The 22,811-nt window shown below is 46.8% G+C and overlaps 1 protein-coding gene and 1 pseudogene across 1 annotated transcript; one reads left to right on the top strand and one right to left on the bottom strand.

Annotated features, from left to right (window-relative positions):
- Positions 1-11,660: 11,660 nt before the first annotated feature.
- On the bottom strand, positions 11,661-19,352 carry LOC147958562 (uncharacterized). The gene is made up of 2 exons (XM_087533554.1): positions 18,867-19,352; positions 11,661-11,820 (listed from the first exon to the last, which is right to left on the bottom strand). Exons 1-2 carry the CDS (start codon positions 19,215-19,217, stop codon positions 11,662-11,664), a joined length of 510 nt encoding a protein of 169 aa, XP_087389680.1. The 5' UTR covers positions 19,218-19,352; the 3' UTR covers position 11,661.
- Positions 19,353-20,075: 723 nt separating this feature from the next.
- Positions 20,076-20,594, top strand: LOC125522344 (pathogenesis-related protein PRB1-2 pseudogene; annotated as a pseudogene).
- Positions 20,595-22,811: the final 2,217 nt, after the last annotated feature.

Below are 22,811 nucleotides of genomic sequence, written 5' to 3' on the forward strand. Positions count from 1 at the left end.
TATAGCCGGTTGCTCGTTATAACAAATTGCCATGTCATTTATAGCCAACGTAGAAGCCAACACGTATAATAGTTGACTATAAAAAAGTACTACTTTGTCAACATATAGCCCACCATCTACTCTCACAAAACTTCTTGGAGCTCGTGCTACAGCTGACTGTAAGGCCCTATTTGTTTCATAACTCCTAGGACTTTTTTTAGTCTCAACATATAAGTTCCAAGTCCCTAAAAAGTCCCTACCTGTTTGGTTCCCGGGACTTATAAGTCTCTATAAGACCATATTACAACTATAAGTCCCTATAAGTCCCTTCTTGAGAGTCTTATTTCATAAGTCCCAAACGCCCACTTTAAATCCCTATAAGTCCCTCCTGTTTGGTTTAGATGAGACTTATAGGGACTTATTTAAGTCCATAGACCAATAAGTCCCTGGAAACAAACACCCTCTTAAGTCTACATCCCACTTATCTTCTCTCTGCTCTTCTCTCACTTTCAACTCAACAATAATTTAATATTTAAATCCTTGAAGTCCGCTTACATCACCTTATTATACTTGCTCTTAACCGTGGCCACGCACTCTAACCTGCCAAAGTGTCGGGCGTGTTCGCCACCATATATTCCTTGGCAGAAATCATATATTTGACCTGAGGTCCAAATCAAATCACAAATTGACCTCGTTCTGAAAAAATTTCACTCTGCCGACCCTTTCGTGTGGCGCCCGACAGCTGGGCGCCACACACTACTATGCAGCGCCTCTCTCTTGGGCGTCGCACATCGTGCCAGCGTGGCAGCCCTGGTCCAGTTGCGGCCCCACAGACAGCATTGCAGCGCCTCAGACTTAGGCGCCACACTTGTAATGTGCAGCGCCTAGCTCTTGGGCGCTGCACAGTCTGTGTTCCACTTAGGCTGGCCCCACCCTCTCTCCCATCCCACCCCCACCCCACACACCCCACCCCACAAAAACCCTTAGCCTTGCGCCCCTCCTCTCTTCCCCTCTCCCCCCTCTCAAATCCTTCTCAAATCTTGCAAATCCGATGTATTTGACCGTGGATTTCGAAGCCAACCCCTCCCTTAAGGTAATCTCCTTCGATCCCCTCGTTTTCATCCATAGGAATTGTCACATTTGCTCAAATATTGCTACTTTGGGGAAATCCTAGTTTTGGCTTGGATTTGCAAATTTGTATTGAATCATGTTATGTTTCTTTGCTAATTTGGGTTGGTTAGGCTTTCATAGTATGCTAGGGTTAGAGTTATGTGTGTTTGATGTTGGTGTTAGGGTTATGCTATGGTTAGGATTGTGGTTATTGTTAAGTGGGGGTTAGGGTTATTAATTCATATATATGTTATGGCATATGTATTTTGTGCAAATATTTTTTGTTAAGTACTTACTTGATATATGTGTTTTTTTTATTATTGTAGGGATGGGGAGAACATGTGTTTATGTTCATCATGTGGATAAAGAGGCCTTTTTGAAAGGCAACGTTGAGCCGGACCCGGATGAGCTTGACATGGTGTTTGAGAGTAGTCCAAGCTATGCAGAGCTCTTGGACCAAGTGAGGAAGGATTTGAATTGGATGGACCCAAGTGACGTTGTTGAGTTCGAGGGAAGGCATAATGTTGGTTTTGGAATGCACATCCGTTGGAAGACAATGCGTGTGAACTCCGAGCAACGTTGGGTTGCATACAAGGAGACGGTTGCCGAATCTCTAGACAAGGCTCTTGAGTTATTTGCCTCCAAGAAGGTTGAGTCTACTTTGAATTTGGACTTGAACCGGAACCCCTCCCAGTTGGTTGCTAGCACTCCACCACCCATGAACCAAGATCAAATGAGTGAACCTCCTTTCACGCAACAAGATTGGTCAACATTGAGCCCGACTCCAAACAACCAAAATGAAGGTTTTGAAGAGGAGAATGATGAGTACGAGGAGGATGACAACGAAGTTGATCTCCATGACAACAATGTGGGTGATCTCGACCAATATCATGTGCAAGAGACAATGGACCAATCCATCCCTTTTTCCCGTGCATATGCATCGGACTCGGATGACGATGTTCCCGATGAAGAAGTTGATGAGGAGGGGTTCACACCGAAGGAGGCCCAAGCATTCAAGAAGGTATTCGGGCGGGATCACAAGACACCATTGTTCAAGGATCTTAGTCTCGCGGATGAAGCCGTTGTGGATGGTGGCAAATGCATATCTCTTGGAGCTAGGCCAAGTTCTCACCGTGATTTGGAAGACGGCAAGAACGGGATATATCCCGATTGTGAGTTTCAATCCTTCTTGGAATTGAAGATGTGGCTCGACAACTACTCGGTTACGCATTATCGTCCACATAAAGTGGCCAACTTGGACGTTAATGTGCGTTACACGGTCAAATGTGAAGTGCCAAGTTGTCCATGGATTGTGCGTGCAAGGCCATGGAAAGGAGGTCCCACTTGGCGCATAGTGAGTTGTCTACCAAATCACATGTGCCGGCACAAGAATGCGGATGGCAAGCTTGTGTACCAACAACACAGACAACTCACATCCGAGTTCATCGCTTATAGGCTTTCCAACCAAATATCCACACTTCCAACAATGAGCATCAAGAGTGTCATTGACCTTGTGAAAGCCATCTTTCATTACAAGGTGAAGTACGGCAAGGCATGGAAGGCAAAGCAAGCCGCATTCAAGATGTTGTATGGCAATTGGGAGGAAGCATACAACCGACTCCCTAGGTTGTTGTTAGCTATGGCCACCACAAACCCAGGCATGGTTCACGTGGTTGAGCCTCATGGGCACCAAACATTGATTCACAACGGGAGGACTGTCCGAGTATTTGGCCGTGCATTTTGGGCCTTTGAGCAATGCATGAGGGCTTTTGAGCATTGTCGGCCCGTCATCGCCGTTGATGGCACGTTCTTGACCGGACAATACAAGGGCACTTTATTGGTTGCAATAGCAAGTGATGCCAATAACCGGGTGTTGCCTTTGGCTTTCGCTTTGGTTGAGGTGGAGAACAATGATAACTGGGAGTGGTTCTTGCGTCAATTGAGAACAAGGGTATTACCGGCTGAAAGAGAAATTTGTGTAATATCGGATCGCCATCCAGGAATTCTCAATGCGGTGGTGGTTGACATTCCCGGACATAGAAAGTTGCACCATCGATGGTGCATGAGGCACTTTTGTGCAAACTTCTATAGGGCATGTGGTATCAAGGAGTTGGCCGATGATCTTCAAGATTGTTGTCTCGCTTTCACCAACAAGCGGTTTGCCACATTGTTCAATGCATTTCTCAGACACAAGAAACTTGACCCCGGTGGTCATGAATTTCTCAGTAAGAACATTGTCGAAAGGAATATGTGGGCACGTGCTTTTGATGAAGATGGCCGGAGGTACGGTCAAATGACAAGCAATATGGCAGAATGCTTCAATAAGGTGCTCAAGGGTGTACGTGCATTACCCGTGATGGCAATAGTTCAATACACATTTGACAAGATGAATGGATACTTTTTGAAGTATTCAATGAAGACGGATAAGCAGATTGCTGGTGAGAACAAGGATAAGCACAAGTACTATTTCCCACCAAAGGTTGAAGAATGGTTGGACTTTCAATCACGAAAGGCAGACTCCCAAGAAGCTGTACTATATGACGACAACGAGTGGAAGTATGAGGTGAAAGAGCCTGGAGGAACCACAAACGATGGCCACCAACACGGAGGCCGCGCTTTCAAGGTCTCCCTAACACGATGTGATTGCAGCTGCATGAGGCCATCGTTGCTTCATCTCCCATGCTCGCACTTGTTAAATGCAGCCCGTGTTAGGAATGTGGAAGATATGAACAAGAGTGGAAGATATGAAACTCCACAACATAGACTACCTCTCATAGTGAATGCGATTTGTACCTTAAGGAATGCTCGTAGTGGACCATCATCATTGCCTTTTCCAACCGGTGTTTCCTCCAGAATAGACTGGCTCTCATCAGCTACTTTCTTGATCTCGGTGCGCTGCGGATGAGAAAGAATGAACACGTTAGCCATTCAAACATGTGTAATACGGCCAACGGGAAAGTAAAGAAGAAACACTTTACCACATAGTTAATCACCGGAACAGCAGGGACTCCGTGCCCTACCCTAACATCTCTGTTGTACTTCCCCTTTGATAGATCCTCAAAGTTTACGGGTTCTTCAAGAATATCCTCATTATATGCCGGCGGGCATATCTCAACTCAAGTATTTTCAAGAAGCCATCGTATGTAGTTATCAAAAGCAAGTGGACTATGCTCACGAAGCTTGGCGCGTGCACTGCTATGAGCTTCCTCCACACAAAGCTGGAAGCGGGTAACATACGAAGCATGATGCTTGTCCCAATCCTTTATCTTCCACTGCCTTCTCCTGTCCAACCTGCATGGTACAAAACCAAACATTAGCAAAATCAAGGAGTGACGATGCTTAGTCAATACGGTTCATGCTGTCTTACCTATGAAGTGCTTTGTCCGTATCCACCCATTCCGGCGGGTGAGGCTGGAACAGACCAAACTGACGACACACGCGATGTGGCAAATGAAACTCAACAGCCCAGTTGCATATCAGTGGGCACCGCATATGCCAGAGATCCCTATCCCGCAAGCACATCAGGTTGATGGTAAACTCCGGGGTGTACCCAAGTCTGTCATCGGCGCCATATGGCTGCCATTCCACCTATGAAATAGGGCAACAATGCAAAATTGGTGAATTTTTTTCAGGCAAACATGAGAAATGACTGAAGTAATGACCTCGTTACCTGCTCAGGCGTAATCGTGTCCAACTTGGCAACGTACTTCTGGTACATGAGATTGACATCGTTCGTCATCTCAGAAACCACATCCCACTTGTAAGCCCAAGTGGGGCACCGTAATTCGTCATCTTCATCTTCATACCAAGGATTAAACCTGACGCTCTTCGGGCGTCCAACAGGCAGACGCTCCCAGCTCCATACAGAAAGTAGAAGCATATTACCACCAATGCCTGCACTATCTGTGATCCTGCAACACGCATTGTCCAGCTGCATATGAAAGAAAAACAATGTTAACTTGACAGCAAGCTTGCATTGCTAATGAAGAAATGAGTTGATCACAAAACAGACCAACTACCTGTCGGTACATGTAGGCAAGAGTCGCTAAGCCCCAGCTCCATTTGCTATCGAAGACGGTCAACGCCTTCAACCACATCCATGGAGCGTTCTTGCCAGTGGAGTCAGGAAACAAAGTCCTCGACACAACATACCACATGTAGACACGAGCATGTGTCTGGATCACGTCATCAGTGGCATTCGGAGGGCACGTCGCAAAGTGAGTTTGAATCCACGTGAAAGCAGCTCCGACTGCTTTCCTTTCCTTCTTCTTCTTCTCTTCTCCCTCCTCTACATCAGCCTCAGCCTCGGTAGGAGCCATACCGATAAGAGCAATCATCTGCTCGCGCCACCCATCAGAATCGGTGCTCATACAGAGAGGCATCCCGTCGATAGCAAGACCGGTGATCAACGAGACATCCTCGAGCGTCACGGTCATCTCCCCAGTCCGAAGATGGAAACTATGCGTCTCCGGCCTCCACCGATCAGCAAGAGCGGACACCAGTGGAGCGTTCAGATTCGGCGTGGACCGGCTGACCAACTGAATCCACGGGAGTAGTCCTGCCTGCTTGATGTACGGTGTGTACCGCTCATCGTAAGGCATGGCAGGACCAGAGACCCCGTGATACCGAATCTTCAAAGGTTCAAGCTTCTACAAAAAACAAGTAATGACAAATCTCAGGGCATGTAAATTTCAACTTAAGGCAAAATATTTAGATTACTCGTTATTACCATCTCCTTCTCGCGCATCATGTAGGCCCGGTGTTTCGTGTCGTAGACATCGTCGAGAAGCCAAACCATCCTTACAAAGTTCAAACAATAAACATATATGAGTTCATCTTCATCTCAAATATCGGTATACACTAAACATCTAATATGTGTTCAATTACAAGAATCTCAACATCTCCTTCTCACACAATGAATATGTCATATGTGTTCAAATAAACTCAACATCTAATATTTCAAATAAAATCAACATCTAATATATATCTAAAAAAACAGATCATATATGTCTACAAAACTCAACATTTCATTGCTATCTATATAAATAGGCATCTCATATATATATATACACACACACATATATATATATAAACAAAACAATCTAGGGTTTCACTAACAAGAACTATATATTGTGAACTAAGCAACAACACTACGGTACTACCACTATGACTACACATCCTAAATCAAGCAAATCAAGGGTTCCATCAAATCTTGGACAAATCTCTAAAATGGCAACAAATTTATGGAGGAAAAGAAAGGGAACGGAGGAGTTTACCTAGTAGGATGGATTGGAGATCGAATCCACAGATCAAATCTTCAGATCTGAGAGGGATGTGGGGGGGGGGATTCGATGGGGGCGCCGCCGCTGCTCTCTGTCCAGAGAGCGGAGAGGGGGAAGAACTGTCTGGCCGGGCTGGGCCGATGCGCTTTAACTCACTGTGCAGCGCCCAAGAGCTAGGCGCTGCACACTACAAGTGTGGCGCCTAAGTCTGAGGCGCTGCAGTGCTGTCTGTGGGGCCGCAACTGGACCAGGGCTGCCATGCTGGCACGAGGTGCGACGCCCAAGAGAGAGGCGCTGCATAGTAGTGTGTGGCGCCCAGCTGTCGGGCGCCACACGAAAGGGTCAGCAGAGTGAAATTTTTTCGGAACGAGGTCAGTTTGTGATTTGATTTGGACCTCAGGTCAAATATGTGATTTCTGCCATATTCCTCTGCATCTTCACCTCGGTTCTCAAGCTCTGCCATAAATGTGCCCATGCCCAATTGCAGTGCAACCTCTCTCGGCAACAGTGGGAGAACTAGGTGAGTAGGTTTTCAAATTCGAAACAATGAGCATAAGCCTAGACTAAGCTTCAAAGAAAAGGCATCATTTGCCCTCCATATATAAAGCATTGATTAGGTTGCGGGAAAAAAAATCTAAGAAATGGACCGGTAATAAATAGTATCATCAACCACCTTATTTGTCTTATAACTCATATACATATATGTATACGCAACCTAAGGGCGAGTGGTTCCCTTCATGCTTTGCGGGGCCATGAAGTTTCACCACAAAACAAAAATCTCTAACATCCTTTAATAGCAACAATGCAAGAAAAAGGAAACAAAAAAGGAAATGCAAGCTTAGCTTGAGAATAGGCGACACGAGGAAGAAACACTCTGGATCAAACCAGAAAACTTGTACAAACGAGTGATTCTCTATCTGCCTTCCTTTGCTCTCAAGCAAGAAACACTACAGTCTTTGTTCGGATTTGTTCGTCGTTCGTCTTTGTTCATGTGTCTTCAGGTTGGATCCTTCTTATCTACACTCTTCATTGGCGGCGGTTGCTGTTCTGGTGCATTGGTTCTATGGGACTTTAGCACGACGACTTCCTGACTGTCTACTACAACAAAGTTTGCCCGACTCCGGCGAGGGAGGGGCGGTGACAGCGGCGCGCCTTCGGCTCGCTTCAGTGCTTGTAGTCGTCGCTAGGTGGTCTACGGATCTGGATATAATTTTTATTATTTCTAATGTTCGTTGTACTGCCATGATTGAAGATGAATAGATCGGAAGTTTATCCCGCAAAAAGAAACACTACAGTTTCTCTATCCGCAAGAAATATAGCCATATAGGAAGAATACGTGGAGCAACGTGCAATGTAGCTTCAAATTTATAACGAATGTGTAATCCAAAGGCGACATCCTCCGGTCGCCCTAGAGGAGGCGAACAAACGTGTGTGACCAGCCGTTCCTATAGTACCACCCGCTAGTAACAGTTAAGCTGGTAAATGCATTCATGGTCTCTTGCCGGTAAATCGAAACACACCGATAACGTTCTCCACCGACCCAATCACCATCCTACACCGACGGGTCGTCAGAGACAACGGACCAATTGATCATTGATTAAACCACTCCATCTTCCAATGTTGCATTTTTATGTTCGCTGCTTGCTCGCTCCCTGTATGGAGCTCGCCAGCCAGAAAATGGTGCAGCTGGTCTTGCAGCCTAAAAATAAGCATGTACTAATTGCTATTCGGCTTATGCATAGCGAATCACATCAGAAAACTTATACTGTTTGCTTAAATTTCTGTAGGAGAGCGCAGCTGCGATTTATTCTGTAGGAAAGCTCCTTTGTTTAGAACTTTAAAATAAACTAAAAAACAAAGTTCTTGCAACAGTATGTACAACTGTATGCTTGATAGACATGAGCATATACTCCTGCGTGATATATATTTCTAAATAACACATAAAATAAAAGCAAAACTAAAAAAAGGTATTTTCAATTACACCCACCCTCTTATCGCCCCTTTAAAAAAGATGAGATACTCCCCGAAACAACAGGCCACTACGCAAAATCCATTTGAAAAATGGGCCGCGGGATAGGCGACGGCAGCAGCGGCGTGAGCGTGCGTGAAGTGGGAAGAAAAACTTGTACGCGCGAATCTCAAAGACAAAACAAATTCCAACAGCTATGCATTTAGATGTGCGATAGATTTTATGAAACACAATAATTATGGCCAACTAAAAAAGTTAATCATAATTTACGCGAGTGAAACACAATTTAGATCCAAAGTTACACAAACGGTCAACTACAATCCACCTAGGCGTGGTGGGACCTACATTTAGCTTATCAATACAAACCTAACTTTTAACATGAACAGTCATAACGCACCTGTACCGATGGCACATTACTGTCCTGGACCGATTCTCCCCGATTATGTTTGACATCACCGTTTCGCCAACTCGTTTGCGCCCATACGTAACGACGCTGTGTACATACGACCACATTTAATACTATACACCACGCGTCGTCGCTCCATCCTTGCCAGATAGCAGGCGCGCGCGAGCCCGTCCGCGCCGTCGCCACTCTCTAATCTAGTATCTTCTCTTTCTTCTGTCTTGCATTGTTGATATTAGAGGGTGTAATGGGAAAATGTGTTATGTGGTGAAACTCAGTGACTCGTGAAGCATAAAGAGAACAACTCACCCCGATGGTTGCATGTATATATAGACATGTATATGAGTTGTATGCCATATAAGGTGTGGTTGGTGAAACTATTTATCAGCAATCGATTTTATGAGATGTTCCTTACAGAACATAGCCAATGATGTATATATGGAAGGCAAGGGTTACCTTTTATCAGAAGACATACGTTTAGGGCAAGGGTCACCTAGCTCTTTCTTGGTTAATAAATGTATTCTGGCAAGGGCCCCTGCCGTGACAGCTTGCTCTGCAGCTAGCTGGGCATGGACATGTCTTGTGGGCAGAGCTTGAGAGGGGAGGTGAAGGCGCAGAGGAAAATATGGTGGCAAGCACTCATGACAGGTCAGAGTGCACGGCCACAATCGAGGTGGTCAGATGCAACAAGCCACTGGCGCGAGGAGATGACGATGAGTTAGAGAAAATCATCGCATCCACTCGCACACTTCCCTGTGCAAGCACATATGTCTTCATTTTTAACATATTTTGTTTATATTTAAAAAAATTGAGGCTGGCTGCCACGTGTATTTTCTTTCCATGGTCTGTGTGTTTGTAATGCAGACATCGAAGCAAACTGACTTGCTATTTTCAGTTTTGATGACATAGTAATGTGGCAAGGCAACCCTAAAATATGTGTCTTCGAGTTTATTTCCAGGAGAAATTTGCAAGGGGAAAGAAACATGTGAAAGATCTACAAGTTGGAGTTGTTGTACATCTTTTCGACATAGATGTCATTGTTGCCGCCTACCTGACTTCACGTGATTCTTTGATGGTTTTGGGAGAGTAGGAAATGATGTCACACCGGAGCAAAACATGTTGTAGTACAACATCCTTGGTCTATCAAAGTGTCCCATTCCCGGTGTATCACATTGATGGTGTTACGCATCTATGTTGCGCTGTATCTTTGCCAAAGAAAAATACTTCAATGGAATGTACGCAGGTGTCCCCTGATATATTTTGACTAGTCTTCTCTACTATTAAAGGGGAGTCTTTGATGATATGTCGTGATTTGGTTTGGTTTCATATGTTTGTTTGTTTCATGTTAGTTATGGAGAGTAACATTCTTTGAACAGAAGGATCATGTTAATTAAGAAGAGTGTCATTTTTTGGACGTGAGAATAACGTTAATTATGAAAAGTATCATTGAGCATTAGTCTACATGATAGAGTTAATTATGAACAATATCATTTTTTGAATGGACGACCACGAGGGTATCATGTCTTTCTTGGAGGGAGAATCACGTTATGGAGTATTAGTTTGGACAGAAGAAAAGATCACCTTAATTATAAGATGTGTGAGCAAGGCCGTACCCGAGCAAATGGAGGCCCGGTGCAAAATAAAAAATTAGGACCTTCATATAACAATTGTCAATTACAAAAATAAAATGCCACGGAGTAGAAGATATATATCATGTTGGTAATGAAATTGTCTGAAGAACTAGATTTATCAGAAAGAGTTATCAAAACATGTCATCCTTCTAGCATTCTTTAATACATAATCTTTCATTAGTTTTCATCTAGTTTGGGTTGTTTACCATGCTTGCGACATGGTGGTCTTTCATTAGTTATTCATAAGCAATCTTCTACAAAATATTATTTGATTGTTTCACTAAAAACTTATCAACAGCACCTTCTTGAGATCAAGTGGTTCATTCGCTAGAAACTTACCATGCATTGCAAACAAATTATTAGGGAACAAGAGACAATGGGGTGACCGGTGACAAGGTGTGTCTCTATGGTAGTCTGGTTTAGGGTCTGTTCCTCTTGCTCCTGTTGATGAATCGGTGGCCAAGCTCTTCGGTCTGGCCTCCAACTCGAGTTGATGCATTGAAGTAGCATATGCAGCAAGAAGCAATGGAATTTGAAAAATCATAGGAGACATGATGGATCGAGAAGAAAACACCAAATAAATTGATGGTGGATTGAGGATGGAGTACCTACTCATTGCAATAACATATTTAATTTGGAGAAACTGCGAAAGAAATAATCCACGGGAACTGCCATGGTGCAATTGTAATTGGAAGAGGAAGAGATTTGGCCTTCTGACCTTGTGCTGGTCGCTGGAAGATAGGAGAAAAAGGAAGAGAATAGGAGGAGGCGTGCGTCAGATTTATGTGGAGTTAATACGGTGCAGGTTTCCAACGAGTACTGTATATTGCTCAATGCCTTAATTAGTCATAGAAGTAGTCATTAGTACTAGTATCACATAAAAATTGAGGCCCCTGCTCATCTGGGGGCTCTGTGCAGTTGAACACTCTGCACATGTGCCCGGTATGGGCCTGGGTGTGAGGTGTCATCAAGCCTTGCATGGAAGGATCAAAGTATGTATGCTCTCACAGATAATTAGCTAGTACTCCATTTTCTGGTTTCAGGCGCGCGCGCGTACGTGCCATTTTCCACAAAAAAATACGGGAGTGTTACAGCTTCCTACTATAAAGTTTTTTTGGAAAAGGGAGACTCCCTGGCCTTTGCATCAGAATAATGCATACGACCCTCTTATTAAACAAATAAAAATGTTCCAATAAGATCTAAAAAGTCTCCAAAGAAGGAAAAAAAGCTCACACAGAGCCAAATAAAAGATGCCACAACCGGCTGGCAAAACGAGAGATAGGTAAACTAATTTCCTATCCTATTACATGACCGCCATCCAAAACGGTTGAATATATCCCATGCTACCATCTTCCAGCAGATAGATCCAGTAACCAAACGCTCCCTGGCATCCATCGGAGTGAGTAGTGACCACGAACGGATCAATGCCGTGGCTCGGAGAATAACCTGCAAAAAATGAATGCGTGTTGTCCTGTTAAAAACCAAATCATTTCTACAATTCCAGATAGCCCATAGCAAGGCGCAAACTCCTACGCGAATATGTCTCGCTAAAGCGGGCTCTATCCCGTTAAGCCACGTTCCAAATAACGTATTGACAGAACTCGGTGGAGTAATATTAAAAGCAATATGGACCGTCCGCCTAAAACTTTGGCTAGTGGGCAATCAAGAAAAACGTGTTTGCTCGTCTCATCCCGAGCACAGAAACTACACCTAGTAGGACCTGTCCAATTACGTTTTGTCAAGTTGTCCTTAGTTAAAATAACTTGTTTATGGACAAACCACATAAACACTTTGATTTTCAAAGGAATTTTGACAGACCAAACATGTTTGAAACTAGGAATGAAGCTTGAATTGATGACATCAATATACATTGATTTAACTGTAAATACTCCAAACCTAGTAAGCTTCCAACGTAATTCATCTGGTTGTTGAGAGAATTGCACCGCCATCAGTCTACTTACTAGGCAGAGCCATTCTTCCCAACGATTGCCCACTAGCGCTCTTCTGAACTGAATATTAAGGGGGATAGATTGAAATACCGTTGCAACGAACACCTCGCATCGTTGAACAATACGATATAAAGACGAGTATTGAATGGCTAAGGGTGTCTCTCCGAGCCAAGTATCCTCCCAAAATCTCGTACTAGCACCGTTACCAATAATAAACTTTGTCCTATTAAACACAGATTGTTTGACTTTCATAAACCCTTTTCAAAAAGGTGAGTCAGTCGGCCTTACTGTCACCTGAGACAAAGTTTTGGTTTGAAGATACTCGCTACGAAGGATTTGCGCCCAAGTGGCATCAGTCTCACTTGATAACTTCCACAACCACTTACTAAGAAGGCATCTGTTCTTAACTTCAAGATTCTCAATACCAAGACCTCCTTGGTCTTTCGGTCTACAGATGATATCCCATTTAGCTAGACGGTATTTTCTTTTTAGTTCATCACCCTGCCAAAAGAAACGTGATCGATAAAAGTCCAGTCTTTTCCTGACTCCAACTGGGACTTCAAAGAACGACAAAAGAAACATAGGCATACTCGTGAGAACCAAATTTATCAGTATTAATCGGCCTTCGTATGACATGAGCTTGCCCTTCCAGTAACTCAGTTTCTTTTCGAATCAGTCCTCGATGCACTTCTATTATCTGTTTGTTAGCCTACGATGGTGGATTGGTATACCTAGGTAAGTGAAAGGTAAAGCCCCCAAATCGCACCCAAACAATTGCCTATATGCCTCTTGTTCATCATTGGCTCTATCAAAGCAGAACAACTCGCTTTTATAAAAGTTAATCTTTAACCCGGTCAATTGTTCAAATAGGCATAACACCAGCTTTGTATTTCTCGCTTTAGCCAAGTCATGCTCCATAAAGATGATTGTATCATCGGCGTACTGAAGGATGGACACACCTCCATTAACAAGATGAGGTACCAGGCCACCTACTTGACCAGCCTCCTTAGCTCTTCCTATCATAATTGCCAACATATCAACTGCAATGTTGAACATGATAGGTGACATCGGATCCCCTTGTCTCAGGCCTTTATGTGTCTGAAAATAATGGCCTATATCGTCATTCACTTTAATTCCAACACTCCCTTTCTGCGTAAATGATTCAACCTGGCGGCGCCAGGCTTCATCAAAACCTTTCATATGCAATGCCTGTTGGAGGAATGGCCATTTGACTTTATCGTACGCTTTCTCGAAATCCACCTTAAAAACAACTCCATCTAATTTTTTCGAGTGGATTTCATGGAGCATTTCATAAAGGACGACCACCCCTTCTAGGATGTTTCTGTCCGGCATGAAAGCTGTTTGGGAATGATGCACCACATCATGCGCAATCTGTGTGAGCCGATTAGTCCCTACCTTGGTGAAGATTTTGAAACTAACATTGAGAAGGCAGATTGGCCTGAACTGCTCTATTCTCACAGCATCCGTTTTCTTAGGAAGCAGTGTTATTGTTCCAAAATTTAAGTGAAATAATTGAAGCTGTCCAGTGAATAGATCATTGAACATTGGTAGTAAATAATAATATGCCAACACTTTTTGTAGAACTCCGCCGGGAAACCATCTGGCCCGGGAGCCTTATTGTTTTTCATCTGCGTTATAGCCTCATAGACCTCCTTCTCCGAGAACGGGGCAACCAAAATATTATTGTCAGTGGCAGTTAGTTGAGGCACATCCTCAATCCTAGACTCATCGAGGGACACACAACTATCCTCCGGAGGTCCAAATAACTGCTTATAATACTCGGTTATGTAAAGTTTTAGGTTGTCCTGCCCTAAGATAGTTCCTTCATCTTGTTCAAGCTGAAAGATTCTCTTCTTTCGATGCTTGCCATTAGCAATAAAATGAAAGAATTGAGTGCTCGCATCCCCCTGGACAACTTTATGGACCTTAGCTCGCAATGCCCACTTCAATTCTTCTTCGCGGAGAAGTTCTTTCAACCTCATCTCCACATCTAGTTTAACCTGAAACTCTGCAGCTTGCAGAATCGATGATTCCGATTTTAAGTCTAGTGTCTGAATAAGCAAAAGGAGCCTTTCCTTTTCAACCTTATAAATTCCACTAAGGTTGTTAGCCCAACCCCGTAGGAAACTTCTCAAATGCCTAATCTTATTCTGCCAACGCTCAACAGAAGTCCTACCTCCTGCATCCTTAGCCCATTCCCGGGCAATCAGATCCAAGAATCCTTCTCGTTCGAACCATGCCATCTCAAAAGAAAAGGTGTTTTTGTTTCCCACGTGGTTTGGCTCACCTGAGTCCACTAATAAAGGTGTGTGATCTGATACTCCTCGCGAGAGAGCCTGAACCGTTACGAGAGGGAACTTCTGTTCCCACTCGACGCTCGCGAGAACTCGATCCAGCTTCTCATATGTCGGATTTGGCAATGCATTAGCCCAAGTAAACTTTCTACCGGAAAGCTCTATCTCTCTCAGATCCAAGCTTTCGATAATGGTATTGAACATAAACGGCCATCCGTCGTCAAAATTATCATTATTCTTTTCCTCTCTCCTCCTAATGATGTTGAAGTCACCCCCAACTAAAATTGGGAGCTGCTCGGATCCGCAGATTCGAAAAGGTCTGCCAAAAACTCCGATTTTAGCTCGGGTTGCGCGGCACCATAAACCGTCACCAGAGCCCAGTTAAACCCATCAGCTTTGGACCTGACCTGAAACTTAACCACGAAGTCACCCATTTCTACACTTCGGACTTCCAGCGAATCGCATCTCACTCCAAGCAAGATCCCACCTGATCTTCCTCGCGGAGGAAGGCAATGACAATCAAAATCGACACCACCCGATAAAGTGTTGAGAAACTGTGGCGCAAAATTATCCCTACCAGTCTCCGATAGAGCAATAAAATCTAATCTATGCTCCAGAGACGCCTCAGCAAGAAACCTCCTTTTAGCCAAGTCCTTCAGACCTCTGCTATTTCAAAAGATTCCTCTCATATTTCATCATGAAATTTTTTTGGTAGTACGAATCCTAGCACTCCTACGAACCGCAGAAACAGGATAAATCTTCCGCTTCCACTTACGTTTGGGTTTACTTTGGTTCTCCACCCGGTCCTCATAACCGGGCTCAGTGGGTCTAGCTACTGCATCCTCTAGATTTACATCCTCCTCCTCGGACTCAGGAATGGATGGTGCAAGATCCGCACAAAAGTTCTCGAGCACCCTGACCCCCAACGCATCAATTCCTGCATCATTCATGTGTTTTACCGCTGCTAGGTTTCGAATAGTTTCTAAGACGCGTTCCGCTTCCAAATCTAGGAGATCATTGACTGAGTTGGAAATTTCACTATTATTACTCCCTAGCGAAACTCCTAATTGGTTTGCATTATTTATAATCTCTTCATTAGAAAAATGCAAGCTAGAATTAGACACGTTGACAGACATACCAGTAGTGACCTCAATGTCACGAAGCTTGGCCGCCCTCATAGCGCACCTCTGCTGCATGTCATCAACCTCCAGGTGCTCCTGGATACGAGAACTCATCCGTCGCCCCACAGAGACCGGGTCTGGGATCCCACCAAAGGCAATGACCTCCCCCCGAGAATTACCTCGCGCTGAAGGGTCAGCCAAAGATAGCTGCAGTGGGCTCCCAAGCCCCACGGACGAGTGTCCGAGACCGAAACCCTGGGCCGCCGGACAGCCAGGAGAGGGAGGCGCGGGTGTCGCCTGCCCGGGCACTCCCCCCGCTCCAACCCTCTGGCCAGAGGGCGCAACCATCCTGCCTGCCGAAGGAGAAGGGGGAGTCGGGGCCGCCTGCCTCAGACCCCCACTCGGCGCCACTGGAGATGTGGCCGCTCTAGCCGTCACCAGAGAAGAGGGAACCGAGGCCACCTGCCCTGGTCCGCCTCCCCCCTGGCCGGCCGTCGCCGGCGCCGCCGGCACCAGGATAAGAGGAGAAGAAGTCGAGGCCACCTGCCCCAGACCCCCCCTCAGACATAACCTCCGAAGCAATCACTGGGAGAGCGTGGGAAAGAGAAGCCACCGGAGGCTCCACCTTCCCTCCCCCATCCAAGGGCGTCGCCGAAGGCATCCTCACCAAGCCTCCAATCAGGGGACTATCAGCAGTATCAAACTCCAAAACCGGAAGCGTGCACTCAAACACACCATCAGATTCCACCCGATCGCTCCATAGTCTGGGAGGGGGCAGAAGGTGGTTCAAAAGACCCAAACCGCAGTGAACTCATAGGCACCGAGGAAGCTGGTGCCGGCTCTACCCCGGGCCTGTTCCCGGGCGACTGAGCAACAGGCTCCGATCCGTTGGACATCTCTCGTCCAGCCTCATCAGTCGGTGCCCCTTTATCACCCGCGCTGTCATCACCTCATGCATATCCACATCAGCCCATTAATCGCCTCGGCAAACAAATCTGCATCCTCAAACTCAATCTCGAGAGGAAACACCTCTCCCCTGTAAGTCCAGTTGACCACATTAGGGACGAACTCAATGTCCAGAACGCTCACTAGAAGTCGGGCCACCCCATGAGCACGGGTAAAGGCCATATCCACTTTTTCAGTTTTTCCAACCATAATGCCCAGGCTAGCCACAACTCGAGCATCCTGCATTGGCTCAGAGGGAGCCCCAGAAAACCGCAACCAAACCTGAGTAAGGGGTTTGCCCTTAGGCTCCACCTTCTTTCACTCGTGAAATTCCAGAATGCATTTAGTGCCAGGAACTCTGCACAAACCAAAGCTCAGCAATCTCTGCAAATCATCCACAGTTGGAAAGTCGACCTTGAACACATTGGCCTCAACACCAACAAGCTCCCACTGGAAATCACCTGGAGCCAGTTCCTGAAGCCTCTGCATAATCTGAGCCTCAGAAACCTCTCCCTGTGTAACTTTCACAATCCCAGTAGTCAAGCTCTGCGTCTCTACCGGGATCTCTCTCACAGCCGGGGACTCGAAGAACATCAACTCAGCACAATATATTCCATACATAGTAAGAGCCGGAACCTGATCACGCAGAAACGGGCAATCCCCCGTGGCATATGCTGGCTTACCACACGTATCACACAGCTCCGCCACGCACTCAGCAATAAAGTGACCATTCTCACCACATAGATAACATAACATCTTCTCCTTTTTACGCGCCCACTTGGACTCTCTCTCTGAATCGGTCTTGTCGCCTTGCTCAGCAGTACCCCCAGTCCCAAGAACCTCCGCGTTGGCCAGTGCCATCACAACCTCCATCGCCTGGCTAGGCAGGTCAGTCGTCTGAATGGGTGTGGCTGCCACGACAGGGGCCGAATGGTCAACAATGACCGGCGACGGAGGCTGTCTGTTACGGTACCTACCACGACCACCACGAGTACCACGGTAGCCACCTCTCTGTCGGTAGTCTGGTCCAGAAGCTCCCTCAACAAAACCACTCGGAGGGCCAAGAAAAGGTCTCTCAGCAGAACCATCACTTTGCCAGGCATGACCACGACCACCTCCCGTGAATGACGAGCCACGGTGTTGGCCATCCCCATATGCATCAAACCATCGTCCCCCCACTGTCGCCGGGGCGGATCAAAATTCTCACTAGCAGCCAAGTTCTGCCTTGTCTGAGTAGGGCCCGAGCGTTTTTGCGCCGGCCTCGCAACGAAGTGCGGCGGCGGCGCGACACATGGCTGAGACCCAGCAGCAGTGCCTTGGGTCTGCTGCTTCTGCATAGAGGTGCCACGCCTGACAGGTGCCGTCGTCGGCGGCCTCGGCTGAACAGCACCTCGCCCCACGGCCATCGGTAGAGTTGCAGCCGGCACCGGCGGCCGGATTCCTTGACCACCGCGCCCGGCGGCTGGAGTTACAGCCGGCACCGGCGGTTGGAGTCCTTGACCACCGCGCCCGGCGGCTGGCACGGCTCCCACTGCCTGCGTAGGACGCGGCCCTGGCAGGATTCCTCTTCCGGCCACACCCGTAGGTTGAGGCCCCTGTGTGGCGCCATGGTCAGCCGGCAGCACCGGCCACTGGCCTTGTGTAACGCCGCCGCCACGGGCCGCCGGTGTCACTCCGGCGATCACCTGCTTGTTAGGGCCGGAAGGTGCTGCATCCCTCCGTCCCGCCATCAGGGGAGGGATCCGAGTCACCCGCCCCGGACCACAGCGACGGAAGCCCGATGAACCGTCGCGACGCATATACCTAGGGCACAGCTTCGGCGGAGAAGAAACGCACAGCAATACACGCTCTCACGTACGCATGCAAGGGCTATTAGCCTCGCTGCTCGTGGACCCTGTGGATACCGGGTTGGCCTGGGCCTCATACCCGGCCAACTCCGGCCCCCACAGCGATGCCATCCGATGGGCCTCACACCCATCGTCAGGCCGCCCAACCAAGCCCAGCAACGAATTCAAACGCCGCCGCCTGGCTACCCCGATCGAGATCTCACCGGACGACTGTACCACCGTCGGCTCCGGCCGCCGGCCCTTCTTCCGGCGACTGGGCACTACTTTCCATTCCGAACCGAGAAAATGACCGAATGTAAGGGCCGGAAGACGTACCTTTGGAAGCGGGCCATGCCATGGCCAAATCGCTGTCGCCGCCGTCCTCCGGTGCACGACGCGGCGAACGATCTCGACCCTCTCGGTCTTCTCCAATCCAGTCCTTGCCGGATCGTCCTGCGGGATCGCCTCATCCACCATCAGCACAACCTCATCCTCTGAATATCCAATCCTGAAAGCCTCGCATATGTGATCTGAAGGCGTAGGTGACGCCGCCTCCGGTGGGCAGGCATGAAGATGCCGTCCGTCGTCGTCACCCTCCTCCTTGTCACTCTCCACTAGCGCCCAGAATCGTCTTCCGACTCGCCGGTCGCCGCCGGCGCCTGGGTCGCGAGACCCGTCTCTAGACATTGTCCAACCGGGCGACTGCGAGTCACGCACACAGCAAATCCCTACCAGAAAGTTACGTGGACATAGAAGAATCCAGTAATATGAAGTACGCACATTCTAGTAGTAGCCGTAGTACACGATCTGCAAAGAGCGTGGTCTAACAACTTTGAGGGCAAACAATGGGATAGTCCAAGTATGCTCCTACTGGAACCATGCATACGTGATATACATTAGCCACTCACGACTTCACGGGTTCTCCTTCTGGATAGGGGTGTAGAGTAGAGACTAGTTATCAACGTTCGTAACAAATTCCAAATGAGAGAGACTCCATCGATCGAGTTGCCTCATGCATATGTCTTGTTCGTGGAATTCTTTGCCACTCCTAGAAAATTCCTTGCCATGGTGCTAGACTTTCCAGGCAAACTGCAGAAATCTCTCGCACAAATCCACTACACCTCGGTACTTAAGCTATACGTACAGAACCAAAGCTAGCTAGTGCAGGCACATACAAATCATTTTGAGCATCTCCAATCGACGCGCTAGATAAGCCGCGCGCTCGAAAAAACAGCTGCGCGCACAATCAAAACTAGCGCTCCAGCAGCCGCAATAAAATCCCGCGCGTGGTAAACAAGATCCAACGCACTGAGAAAAATGGCATCGGGCACCACATATTTGGTGCATCCGCTCACGCGCGATATAAAATCTGGACTGTTGCAGCCTGCAGGTGGGGCCGTCGGATTGGGCGTCATGTTTTTGTGAATCTGACAAACTTCTTCATCGCTCCCACGCACAAAAAGAACTATTTTGACGCTGCAAAAACAATTAGCGCACCGTACAACCACGCGTCTGTTGGAGATGCCTTTAGGCCCCGAACTAAGAATGCAAACGCCCAAGCTAGCCATCTTGCTCGCCCTAGCCATGGCAGCCACCATGGTCAACCTTTCCCAGGGGCAGAACTCGCCGCAGGACTACCTCTCATCGCACAAACGCCGCCCACGCCGCCGTCGGGGTGGGCGCGGTGAGCTTGAGCACGAAGCTGCAGGGGTTCGCCCAGAGCTACGCCAACCAGAGGATCAACGACTGCAAGCTCCAGCACTCGGGCGGGCCGTACGGGGAGAAAATCTTCTGGGGGTCGGGCGGCGCGGACTGAAAGGCGGCGGATGCGGTGAATGCGTGGGTGGGCGAGAAGGACTACGGCTACCGCTCCAACACCTGCGTCGCGGGGAAGGTGTGCGGGCACTCCACCATGGGCTGCGCTCGCGTCGTCTGCAACAACAACCGTGGCGTCTTCATCACCTGCAACTACGAGCCCGCCGGGAATATCGTTGGACGAAAACCATACTAGCTATGATATCTTCGCAGTAATCTTATGTCCCTAATCTTAGCTGTGACAGTACATACACGCGTACGTATATAGCCTCTCGTCCCTAATCTCATGTACCTTTCACCCGCAAAAAAAAATCTCATGCACCTTCGTATTTCTAAGCCATAGTGGGAGTAACTTAGCTAGTAACATACTGCACTTCGAGAAAATTCTGCTTGTGTGGCAAGTAATTAATAAGAGATGGTAACATAATATGTTAGAGCAAGTACAATAGTCCTATTCAGCAGGCTGCAACAGAGTCCACATCAGCAAAAATCTAAGCTGGAGAGAAAAAAAGAAAGGAGAGAGAAGGAGCGGGCTCTTCGTGAAGCGCCGGGCTAAGACACAGAACACGAGAGCCTTCCGCCTGCTTGCAGCCCGATGCGAGCGCTAGTGCCGCCGCTTCCGATCCCGTGCGTCTCCCTTGCCTCGTGCGCTTCTCCTTCCACCTCCGCGCGCGAAATCCATCTTTCCCTCGCTCCAAATCGCTTGGTGCGCGCCAAATCGAAGCTTTAAAGCCTCCAGCTTCCCCCAAATCGCCACCACCCAAACCCTAGAACAGCTGCCGGCGCCGCATCAAGGAGATGGGTCAGCAGTCCAAAAGGACGCGTGCGCCGACGCCTCAGGTCGTCCTGCCGTCGCTGCCTCAATTCCTTCCGCCGTTGATGCCGCATCTTGTCCCGCCGTCGGCGCCACACCTCGTCCCGCCACCACGCCAGCCCGGACCAGGTGCCTCGATTCCTCCATGGCCACCAAAGGCAGCGGCGGCCTCTGCACCATGCTGGCTCCCCCAGACACAAGGCCCTTTGTGGTACACGAATGTTGATGATCTGAATCCAGAAGCATGGTATGTGTTCTCCCCCTGTTTACTAGTACAGTCTTGCTATGATAGCCTTCTGTTTGATACATTTCATCTGTTTACGCATATCTGGTTAGTTAGTACTGTCATGCAATGCTAGCCTGCTATGTGATACATTTGTTTTTCTGCTTATCTAAACTCTGAACATGCAGATGGTCTTTGTTGATGTCAAACTGTCAAATATTTGCATGATATGCAGCTATGCGTTTCTGTATGATATGAATCCACATGTATTTGATATGATGCTCAGCTGTTGTAATTTAAAAATGATTATGACAGAAACAGAAAGCAAATAAGGGTATCCATCTTATCTAAAACTCTGAACATTTAGAATTTTCCTTAATGAATTAATTAATTTTCTTATAATTAACCAGCACGCTAGTCTCCTTGACGGCCTTTGTACTGTACTTAACTAGTAATAAGAAAGCCTTCCTTATATTTCAGTAGATTAGAATACTGTCTAATCAATCTTAAAAATTACAAATGAAAGCAAGTTAGCAGTGTACTAAACTACTAATAATCATTCACACTTTGGTTCCCGGGGTTATATGTTTGATGCAGATGGATTCGTTGCTCCATTTACCATCAAAACTAATGGCTTATTTGCATTATCTCTTGTTTTGTTAATGTTTACTTAAAAAGACTGGTGTAATTTTTAAGTGTCGATGTCATGGTGTTATGCGCCATAAGTTTGTTGATCGTCGGCGTCAAGATTAAAACTAACGGCTTGTTTGCAGAGCGTCTTATTTAGTTCTATGTTTGGTTAATGCTTCCTTGGAAAGACTCAAGCAATGTTCAACTGTTTTGTCATGGTGCTATGCGTACCTGTTTCTTGCTTGTTTATTAATTAGTTTTCCTTGGTATGTTCTATTGGCATGAATGGAATATATGCATACATAATTATTAAAATTGCTTGAATATTGATCAGTTTCTTTTGGTATATCCGGTATATCCTATTGGCATGAATGGCAGATATATGCTCATTGAAATGGCCACAAAGATGTTGTATGTATTGGATCACAACAGGTGTAAATATTAAATGTCCATGTCTTTATTAGGGTCAGTCTTAGAGCCAACCTAAAAGCCAGCTTATTGTGTGGGAAGGCTTTATAGATGATGTGGCAGGGGCTTATAGCCAGCAGCAGGCTGTGCTATTAACCATGCTCTTACTGTAACATAGCGTTTTTCAAGGCAATATGAGTATGAGCTAATAAATAAAGTCATCTATGATATTACTATTATGTTACTTTGCATTATAAAGGTAGTAACTTAGGCCCTGTTTGGTTCGGCTGTGGATTTCTAAAAGTAGTTGTGGAAAATCTGCTGTGGAAAAACAGATGTGGAAAATCTGATGTGAAAAAGATGTAGGTCATTTGGCAAACCAGCTGATACA

This window comes from Triticum urartu, chromosome 7A, assembly GCF_056163025.1.
Source record: "Triticum urartu cultivar PI428250 chromosome 7A, HENAU_Tu73, whole genome shotgun sequence".
NCBI classification, from domain to species: Eukaryota; Viridiplantae; Streptophyta; class Magnoliopsida; order Poales; family Poaceae; genus Triticum; species Triticum urartu.

Coding starts and splice junctions, on each gene's coding strand:
- LOC147958562 (XM_087533554.1), bottom strand. CDS start 19,217: ATGTCTAGAGACGGGTCTCGCGACCCAGGCGCCGGCGGCGACCGGCGA. Junction 11,821..18,866: donor GGCATGGCCCGCTTCCAAAG/GTACGTCTTCCG, acceptor CATTTTTTGCAG/GTTATTCTCCGAGCCACGGC.